Source organism: Patagioenas fasciata, chromosome 30 (genome assembly GCF_037038585.1).
Source record: "Patagioenas fasciata isolate bPatFas1 chromosome 30, bPatFas1.hap1, whole genome shotgun sequence".
NCBI classification, from domain to species: Eukaryota; Metazoa; Chordata; class Aves; order Columbiformes; family Columbidae; genus Patagioenas; species Patagioenas fasciata.
The window spans coordinates 4,347,982-4,358,089 of record NC_092549.1 but is presented as its reverse complement, the minus strand read 5'-3'; the positions used below and the strand labels follow the sequence as shown (position 1 = coordinate 4,358,089).

The 10,108-nt window shown below is 63.6% G+C and overlaps 1 protein-coding gene across 7 annotated transcripts; it reads right to left on the bottom strand.

Annotated features, from left to right (window-relative positions):
- Positions 1–210: 210 nt before the first annotated feature.
- HJV (hemojuvelin BMP co-receptor) lies at positions 211–8,543 on the bottom strand. Of its 7 annotated transcripts, XM_065857950.2 has the most exons (6): positions 8,479–8,543; positions 8,285–8,393; positions 7,901–8,050; positions 4,997–5,175; positions 2,770–3,272; positions 211–1,971 (listed from the first exon to the last, which is right to left on the bottom strand). In XM_065857950.2, the coding sequence occupies exons 4-6, from the start codon at positions 5,091–5,093 to the stop codon at positions 1,351–1,353; spliced, it is 1,221 nt and encodes a 406-aa protein (XP_065714022.1). In that variant the 5' UTR covers positions 5,094–5,175; positions 7,901–8,050; positions 8,285–8,393; positions 8,479–8,543; the 3' UTR covers positions 211–1,350. The 7 variants fall into 7 exon arrangements, with proteins under 7 accessions (XP_065714022.1, XP_065714021.1, XP_071656463.1 ...); XM_065857949.2 differs by lacking the exon at positions 8,479–8,543 and having other exon boundaries at positions 8,285–8,472; XM_071800362.1 differs by lacking the exons at positions 7,901–8,050; positions 8,285–8,393; positions 8,479–8,543 and adding exons at positions 6,076–6,223; positions 6,298–6,699.
- Between the last annotated feature and the right edge of the window lie 1,565 nt (positions 8,544–10,108).

Sequence of the window (10,108 nt, the reverse complement as noted above, 5' to 3'; positions counted from 1 at the left end):
GGAAACCCGCACGCGTCGGCGCGGGGGCTCCTCCAGGGCATTCCCAGGGCGTTGTGCCCTCGGGCAGCGGGGACAGAGCACGGACCCGAAACCGCAGACACCGACATGCGGGTTACGACGTCCCGCGTGGCTCCGCACCCCTGGAGCCGCCGTGCTCCCAGCTGCACCCCGTGTAAGTCCTCTTTATTAAAAAATGCATACAGAAAATACTTCTGATCATATAGAACTCTCTATAGAACTCTATCCGCTTTACTTAAAGCCTCTTAAATATAGCAGACACCTCATTTGGCTTCACCTCTGCACCTCTGTCCATGCGCTCGTTGTTCCCTGCCCATCGGTGCCGCCTTTTGTTGTACGGTTGTCGCTGTAACTCTGTTTTCACGGGGAACCCCGCGGCCCCGTTGGGTCTGGGGGCGCGTGTGACGGGGACAGAGCCGCGTTGGCCCCAGGGGGCTCTTCCCTCGCTGGAACTCAGCACCGTCCCAAGCCCAGAGCTGGCTGAATCGGGTCCCAGACGGTGCCAGGACACCAAACCAAACAGCGACAGAGCCCGAGGTGGTGGGAGCTCGATGCTTCGCGGCTCCGGCGCTGGAAACCGGCACGTTGTTCATCCAGAAAAGGAGAACACAGCACGAGACGGTGGGTTTGCAGCCCCCAGATCCCAACCCGTGGTCACGACGCCCCCAAACCAGATTGATTGCCTCGTTTTTCGCCGTGGGACTGTGGAAGCAGCTGCGTCAAGGGCCCCAAAATCCACCAAACCAGGTTTGCTCTGAGTGCTCCAAATGGAGATCTGGGCTTGGAGGCTGTTCCTGCGGATCCTGTGGGCTCCCTGAGCAAAACCTGCTGCGGAAACACCGAAAAGGTGTGGAGGGGGTTTCTGGAGAGGCCTCGGGGGCAGAGGGGTTTTCTGAAGGCGCCTTCGCCCCGTGTTTCTCTATTCAATCCGACCACCACGTCCCCATCGGGTTCTCGGGGGAGAAGAAGCTTGTTCACAATGAGAACAATCACCACTGGGGTCGTTTCCTCGGGGGGCGGCAGAATCCCCAACGTTGGACGCGTTTGGGGTTCGTTTGGACAGGGCTGGCTTGTCCAGACCGGGTCGTGCCAAGAGAAGTTGGACCAGACAACCCTTGAGGTCCCTTCCAACCTGGGATCTGATGATTTGATGATTCTGTGATCGTTCGGGAAAGAGGGAAAGCGTCAGAATCCATTGGAAAAGGCAGCGATCTGCCTTCGGGAGACGGAGCGGGTCCGGTCGGTGCCACCGCGCAGGACGGCGAGCGGGCTCCATCATCCCCCGCCTCCCAGGGTCTGCGCCTGCGGTTCCTTCTCCCAGTGCGGGGAGACTCAAAAGTGCAACAACCCAGCCCACAGAGCAGAGGCGAGGAGGAGGAGGAGGAGGAGCAGGGATGCGGAGCCGCGCGGGCCGCTCGCCCCGGCCTGGAAGATGTGCAGCTTCTCCGCGTCGGGAAGGAAGACCCGGGCGTCTTCCAGAGCGCCGTGGGCCGCCATGGTGAAGTTGGCGTCCCCCGAGGTGACCACGTCGAAGACGCAGGACTGGAAGTAGACGTCCTCCACGGGCAGCTTCTCCTTGCAGAGCGCCCGCGCGGTCTCGGCGGGCAGGCGGCCGCGGGGGCTGCGGGACAGGCGCTGGCTCCGGGGGCACCCGCCCACGCACAGCTGCAGGTCCTGCTCCGCCGGGAAGGCCCGCGCCACCTCCTCGGCCGCGCGGATGGCGAAGGAGAGCTGGCGGCCGGCCTGGCGCACGGCGATGGTGGTGCCGATGTAGGCGGCGCGGATCTCCACGTGCCGCCCGGGGCTGCGCTCCCGGATGGCCAGGCTGCTCCCGCCCGGCCGCTCGCCGCCGTTCACCGAGCCGTCCTCGAACGCCGCCGGCAGGTTGTCGATCTCGGCCTGGTAGACCTTCTGGTCGATGCATTCCTTCATGTTCTTGAAGATGATGGTGAGCTGCAGAGGGGGGCAGAGAACCGGACGATCGGTTGGGTTGGAAGAGACCCTCAAGATGATGGAGTCCAACCATAACCCACCCCTGGCACTGAACATGTCCCTGAGAACCTCATCTCTGCGCATTCCAACCCCTCCAGGATGGCGACCCCAGCACTGCCCTGGGCAGCTGTTCCAATACCCACAGCCCTTGAGGGAGAAATCACCCCAAATTAACAACCTCAGCCTATTGTTCAAGTACTCCATGGTTCAAGGACTCTATGGTTCAAGGATTCTATGATTCTATGGTTCAAGGACTCTGTGGTTCTATGGTTCAAGGATTCTATGATTCTGTCGTTCAAGGACTCTATGATGGTTCTATGGTTCAAGGACTCTATGGCTCAAGGACTCTATGATTCTATGGCTCAAGAATTCTATGGCTCAAGGATTCTGTGATTCTATGGCTCAAGGGTTCTATGGTTCAAGGATTCCATGATTCTATTGTTCAAAGACTCTATGATTCTATGGTTCAAGGACCCTATGGTTCAAGGATTCTGTGACTCTATGGTTCAAAGACTCTGTGGTTCAGGGACCCTATGGTTGAAGGATTCTCTGCTTCCGTGGCTGTCCAGGTCACCCCTGGACCTCACGATAACCCATCCCCAGGCAGCAATGGGAGCGCTTGCAGGTCTCTCCTGTCCCCCCAAGGACCTCGGTGCCCGCAGACCTCACTCCTGCTCCCTCCTGGGTTCAGCTGAAGCTACCGCCGCCCTCTGCAGCCGCTTCCGGGGCCGCGTGGTTTGCCGTCGAGCCCCACGTTACCTTGCTGGTGACCGTGGCGTTGGAGCCCTTGGCCACCGGCGAGCTGGTGGCTTGCACGAACAGGTAGTCGTTGTCCAGGAGCGGCCAGGAGCCCTCAACCCGGCAGGTGTGGAAGTCGTGCTGGAAGGTGCGGATGTGGGGGTCCCCGAAAGCCGCGCAGTGCTGGTAGCTGGGGGGCTGCCCGTGCTTGTAGAGGAAACTCTTCTCGTAGTCGCACATGTCGAGCGACTGGAAGCCCTGGTGGCCGGGGGCCGGCGGGCGCGGGCGCGGCGGGGACGTGGGGCCGTCCTTGGAGCAGTTGTTCTGGATCATGAGGTCCTCGATGCCGTGCACGGCGGAGTGGTAGGCGAGGTCCCCGCGGCACGTGCGCGCCGTGCGGCGGGTGCAGCGCGAGTAGGAGCGCAGCGCGTCGCACACGGCGCCGGCCCGGCCGCCGCCGCGCAGGTTGAGCGTGGCGGCCACGTACTCCGAGTTGCAGCGCAGGATCTTGCACTGGGAAGAGACTGGGAGGGACGGGGCGGCCGGGGGCGCCCCATGGAGCTGTGGGACCGGGGGTGGCAGCGCCTCCTGCTCCCACCCGCAGCCCAGGGCACCCGCAGCCACTCGAGAGCAGGGTGGGCAGGGAGGGCGTTGGGCTCTTCTCCATGGGGAGGCTGAGCTGGGATATTTGGAGTAATTTGGGGTTTGTGGAGACGAACAGGCTGCCTCGTGGCCTCATAATGGAGCGATCTCTGGAAGCACTTGTCTCCCGGCTCTAAGGAACCCGGCGGCCGGTTTAATTGACCTGCTTCCTCCGGGCCTGACCGGAGCGAGCGCAGGGCTGCCCGCTGCGGGCACGTCCCGGCGCAGGTGCCGGTGGGCGTCCCGAACCAGCGGGGACGGGAGGTGGCACCTGCGGCACGCGCGGGGCCGAGAGCCAAGGCCGCCACGGGACCGCGGCCCTGGGACGCGGCCGGGACGGATTCTCCACCCCAGGCCTTGCCAGGGGACAGAGGGACAGAATTTCGGAGCCGGGAAACCCCTTCTTCCCGTTCCAAGCTGGCCGGGCGGTGCGGTCGCTCCTTGGCCGTGGCTCGGTGGCACCAAGGGCTCGGTGGCACCAAGGGCTCGGTGGCACCAAGGGCTCGGTGGCACCAAGGGCACGCTGCCCCTGGGACGTGACTGCTGGGCGCTGCACGGGGCCGTGCCACGTCCCGGGGCTCCGGGAAGAGCTACCGGACACCCCGCAGGGATCGGTGACCTCGCTGAGCTGATGGGTTACAGGGACGGCCGCCCTGGCAGGTGAACGCGAGCTGGGCAGGGTGCTGGGGCATCAGGGGCAGCCCCGGGGGGTGCAGGTCTCAGCTCTCCTGGCAGAGCCGGGGCCGAGCGCTGGGCGTGGCTGGTGCCGCCCACTGGGAGACCTTGAACTTGGGCTGTGCCCTGCGGTCCCCAGCCTATTTTGGGAGATGGTGGAGCTTTTTGAAGGCTCTCCTAGGGATGCTCTCTTTGGGGTGCTCTCTTTGGGGTGCTCCCTTTGGGGTGCTCCCTTTGGGGTGGTCTCTTTGGGGGGCTCTCCTAGGGATGCTCTCTTTGGGGTGCTCTCTTTGGGGTGCTCTCCTTGGGGGGCTCTCTTTGGGGGGCTCTCCTAGGGATGCTCTCTTTGGGATGCTCTCTTTGGGATGCTCTCCTCGGGATGCTCTCTTTGGGGTGCTCTCTTTGGGGTGCTCTCTTTGGGGTGCTCTCCTAGGGATGCTCTCCTAGGGATGCTCTCTTTGGGGTGCTCTCCTCTGGATGCTCTCTTTGGGGGGCTCTCTTTGGGGGGCTCTCTTTGGGGGGCTCTCCTAGGGATGCTCTCTTTGGGATGCTCTCCTCGGGATGCTCTCTTTGGGGTGCTCTCTTTGGGGGGCTCTCCTAGGGATGCTCTCCTAGGGATGCTCTCTTTGGGATGCTCTCTTTGGGATGCTCTCTTTGGGGTGCTCTCTTTGGGGTGCTCTCCTCGGGATGCTCTCTTTGGGGGGCTCTCTTTGGGATGCTCCCTTTGGGGTGCTCTCCTTGCAGAGGGACACCTGCCAGGGGCAGGTGGTGCTGGTGGGGAGCTGCCAGCCCTTCCCGTGGCTCTGGTGGCCAAGGGCGTGAGGCCAGGACCTTCTCCTTGCTCCAGTGGCCTCCCAGGAGCTCCGCCACCCCTGGGCACCCCGCAGCCCTGGGGACCCCCACCGGAATGGCTGCCCGTGCCGCCCCTTACCATGCCTGCAGGAGAGGAGGAGGAAGAGAGCTCGGAGGAGGAAGAAGCCAGGGTTGTCCAGCTGCCCCGGGCTCTTACAGCAGGTGGGTGTCCCCATTCCAATCCATGCAGAGCTGGGGGTCCTCACCCGGGGGGGTCCTCACCAAGGGCTGGAAATCCAGGTTATCAGTGCGGCTGCCCTGCCATGTTATGCAAGAAAGAGCCTGAGGAGCTGGAGCGGGTTCAGAGGAGGGAGCGGGGCTGGGGAAGGGGAGGGAATGGAGCCGGGGAAGGGGCTGGAGGAGGCTGAGGGTGGAAATTTGGGGTGATTTCTCCCCAAAGGGCTGTGGGTGTTGGAACAGCTGCCCAGGGCAGTGCTGGAGTCGCCATCCCTGGAGGGGTTGAAATGCACACAGATGAGGTTCTCGGGACATGGGTGGGTTCTGGTTGGACTCCATGATCTCAAGGGGCTTTTCCAACCCAAATGATTCTCCGGTTCTCTAAGATAACCTTTCCAGGTCAAGTCCAGCCCTTGGCACTCGCCCTGCTTGGCTTGACCCTGCTTGACCCGGCTTCGCGCCTTTCCTGGCGCTCACAGCAGCTCGGCGCCTCTCGGTGCCCACCCCCCAAAACACTCCCTGGGTGACGGTGACAGAGAGGGGACCCATCCCTGCCCCTGCCCCTGTCCCTGTCCCTGTCCCTGTCCCTGTCCCTGTCCCTGCCCTGTCCCCATCCCTGCCCCTGTCCCCATCCCTGTCCCTGTCCCTGTCCCCATCCCTGTCCCTGCCCCTGTCCCCATCCCTGCCCCTGTCCCTGTCCCTGTCCCTGCCCTGTCCCCATCCCTGTCCCCATCCCTGTCCCCATCCCTGTCCCTGCCCCTGTCCCTGTCCCTGCCCCTGTCCCTGCCCTGTCCCCATCCCTGCCCCTGTCCCTGTCCCTGTCCCTGCCCTGTCCCCATCCCTGTCCCTGCCCCTGTCCCTGTCCCTGTCCCCGTCCCTGTCCCCGTCCCTGTCCCGGCAGACAAACAGCTGGTTAATGTGTAACGTGGCTCTGGCCAGGGCCGGCAGGGGCCCAGCCATGGGTCCTGTGGGCCATGGGACCTTCTTTGGGACGTCCCGGCCCCACGGCGTTGGGACGAGGGCGGCGGTGGCGGCTGGAGATGCTCCACAAGCCCAAGGCGATGCCATCTGCGAGAGGAGATGGAGCCGGGGGCTCCGACATCCCAGTCCTCCCTCTTTTTGGGGCCACCTGGATACGGACCAGACCCCGTGGTGTTGGTGACAATGTCCTGTGGCTTGGACCCTCGTCCCAGCCCCACTCACCTGCATCTGATTCCACCAGAGATGACCTGGGTCCCAGTACCAAGAGCTGGTTCCCAGTGCCGGGAGCTGGTTCCCAGTACCAAGAGCTGGTTCCCGGTACCAGGAGCTGGTTTTCAGTACCGGGAGCTGGTTCCCGGTACCGGGAGCTGGTTCCTGGTACTGGGAGCTGGTTCCCAGTGCCGGGAGCTCCTCGCGCCGTGCGCACAGGGACCGGCTTGTCCTTGTCACCCAGCTCTACCTTGAGTGACAGCCAGAGCAATGGCAGCCAAGCAAGCGCCAGCCTCGGTCCTGGGCACCTCCATGGGCTCGCAGGGATGAAATCCAAGGCCCGGTGTCCCCCGTGGGTTGGGGACACGGGGAGCAGACCCACATGGGACCCCGCGCTCCCTGCCCTTCCTCCCCCGTTACCTTTGCTCCGTCCCCGTCCCCCCCGCGGGCAGGGGATGGCTGTTGAAATAGGCCCGCCTAAATTTAGCCCGGCTCAAACGCAGCCAAGAACAACAAGCGGAGGGTGGCAGGGGGACGGTGGGTGGCACGGTGGGGGGCTCGGGGCGGGCGGAGGAGGAGCTGGGAGCCCCCAGACCCCCCGGTTGGGTGGTGGCACTCGGTGACACTCGTGTCACGCACAGGGTTGTGGGGTCCTTGGGGATCCTGGGTGTTCCTTCCCTGGGTCACGTTGCACCCCGTGGGAAAACACCCAGGTCCCACAGGGTTCACCTCTTTGGCCGAGTGTCTCACAGTGTCCCCCAAATCCCGCCCACGGGGGTTGGGGTGCAGAGAGGAGGGATGGGGGCAACCAAAACATACCACCTGTATTGTGGCGTGCGCTGTGGGACCCGGGGCTGGTGGAACCACAGAATCGTTGGCTTGGAAAAGCCCCTCGAGATCATGGAGTCCAACCAGAACCCCCCGGCGCTGAACGTGTCCTGAGGGCCTCATCTGTGTGTCCAGCCCCCCAGGGATGGCGGCTCCAGCACCGCCCTGGGCAGCTGTTCCAACACCCACAGCCCTTTGGGGAGAAATCACCCCAAATTTCCACCTCAACCCCCCCTGTGCAACTCGCGGCCGTTGCCCAGGTCCCGTGGGTGCTGAGGATCAATGCTCAGCACCTGGGCACGGCACCTGCGGCCAAACCGCTGCCGAAAGCCAAATTCACCCCCCAGCTCCCCCAGTGAAATCCGCTGGTTGGGGAGGCGGTTGGGTCACCAAATCCCCCTCCTGCCCCCCAAAATGACGTTGTCCCCAGGCCCCAGGAGGTGGGAAGAGCCCCAGATCCTGCTTGATTTTTGGTGCCAAGCAGGTGCTTTGTCACCTGGAGCCGCGTCACCCCCAAAGGGCCGGGCTGGGTGCCGCAGCCCAACCGCGGCCGCGGGGAGTTTGGGGAGGGCTTTTGGCTTAAACCGTTGAGTTTTGGAGACTTAATCTGCTCGGGTTTAGTGTGGTTTGCCCAGCCCAGCTTGGCGTCGGTCGTGTCCGCGCACCTGCCGCAAAACCACCGGGTTCGCCCCAAGATGGGGTGGGGACACTCAGCAAATGGGTCTGGGGAGGCGCCGGGTCCCCAGGAGAAACAAACCCTCCTGCCCCCCAGCATCGCCCCACTTACCCGCAAAGGCCACCGAAAGCGTCGCCAAGTGTCCCCGAGCCCCGTGGACCCGGTCCCGGCGCGGGTTTGGCCGCGGTGGACGGCGCCGCAGCTGCCGGTGCCGCGGCCGGGGGAGCGAACAGCTGAGCTGTGCCGCGGCCGCACCGCGGGCTGCGCGGGGGTAAAAATAGCCCGGGCATTTCTGACCCCGAAAGGCGGATTCGGGTGGGGAGGGGAGGGGGGAGAGGAGCCGGAGGGGTCCCGAGCACCCGCTCGCCGTGGGGCACGCGGGGCGAGGGGGACGCGGGTCCCGGCCCAGCCGCACGGGGCTGCCCGGCGGGGGCTTGGGGGGACGAGCGGGTTGGGGGTGCAAAGAGACCCTGGGGGTCCCGATTCCGGCAGCACCTGGAGGCGGAAAAAGCGGCGAAGGCGCCGAGTCCGGGTTGAGCTGAGCTCGGCTCCGTGTTCCCGCGGCTCGGGGTCCCGGGAGGACCAGAAACCGCGGTGCTGAGCCCTGGAGGGGAAGGAGTGGAGGTGGTGGAGCTGTGGGGGCGCCACCCGAGTCCCCGTCCCCTCCGCCCGCTGTCCCCGCAGCAAACTGTCCGTCTGTCCGTCTGTCCGTCTGTCCGTCTGTCCGTCTGTCCGTCCGTCCGTCCGTCCGTCCCCTCCGGAGGATAAATGACCCGGCACCTGCTGCGGGGCAGCTGCGGGCTAAAAACGGCGGGACAGGTGGGGGGGAAACGCTGATGGGCGCCTTCGTTTGGGTCAAGTTTATTTTAAGACATGAATTGAGGGTTGCTTTGGCTTTTAAACCTTTATTTCGACTTTATTTATTATATTTTATTCTCGATTTTCTCCCGCTTTGGGGCTCTGCGTACCCGCTGAGCCCGTGGCTCGGAGCTGGCGGCTTCTCCTCCTCTTTATCAATTCAGAGTCCGTCCGAGCCCAGGGAGATGACGGAGCCCTGTCCCTGGCTTATAGAAACCTTATGGATTTCCTATAATCAGCTCCTCTGCCTTTTGCTAAAGGTTACGTCTTTAATTTCTTTTGGAACGAAAGTAGCGGATTGAACCCTCCTGGATTTGAGAGGCGTCGGGGCTTTGAGCTCCAGTGAGGGGCACCGGGGCGTTTTTGGGGCACGAAATGGGGGAAGAGGCAGACGTGCAAGTGCAGTGGTGGGAACGAGGGATCGGACAGACGGACGCCGCGCCTGGGAGAGGGGTGGGAAACAAGGACAGTAGTGATCGCCGGTTTAATCAGAGCTTTAAAATCATGGCCTTAAAATCCTGCTATTTCCCCAGATCTTCTTCCGCCAGATTTTTGGGGGGTTATGGGGCATTTTGTCCATTTCCAAGGGAACGGAGGCGCAGAGCGGGACGGGGACGCCCTCAGCGCCCGGGACCTGGGACACATTGGAACACAATTAATATTTAAAAAGCAAGAAAAAGGGCGCGAAGGACGGTGGGGAGGGGGAAAAACCGGGGCCTGGTCCAGCCTTCCGGGCCCGGCCTTGGCAAGCCCGGCTTTGCAGGGCTGCTGCCAGGACAGGGAGGTTTTAGGTTGGGTTTCCCCCGAGCGTCCCCTGATCCCGGCCTTGCTCACCTGTCCCCATGGGAGGTGACAAACCCACCGCAGCGGGACCCGGGCGGCTTTCGGGTGTCCCCAGCGCCCCCCCAGCACCTCCGCCCGCCCCCCGCCCCCCCGGCCCTTGGCCTTTCCCACCGTGACCTTGACCTTCAGGCTGACAGCCTGATGGATGCTGATCTGCCACGTCCTTTCGCATTTGGGCAGAAGCGGCCAAAACCTCCGGGTTTCGGGGGGGGGGGGTGACGGAGCGGGAGATTCGTCAACCTCGGGGGCGGGGGGGGCGCCCCCGTCTGTCCGCCGTGATTTATTTGTCATCGGCCGTGATTAAATTGGCCTTCGCTAATGATAACGAACTAGTCAGGGGTTGACCTTTCGCTGGCCGGGGGAGGGGGCGGTGGCCGCATGGGTATCCATGCTCAGGCTTAAGGGGTGCTCAGGCCTAAGGGATGCTCGGGCTTAAGGGATACTCAGGCCTAAGGGATGCTCAGGCTTAGGCAACACTCGAGTTTAAGGGATGCTCAGGCTCCAGGGATTCTCGAGCCTAAGGGACGCACAAGAGATGCTCCCTGCCCCATCCACAGCATTGGTGTCCCCAGTGTCCCATCCACGGCACCAGTGTCCCAAATGTCCCATCCACAGCAC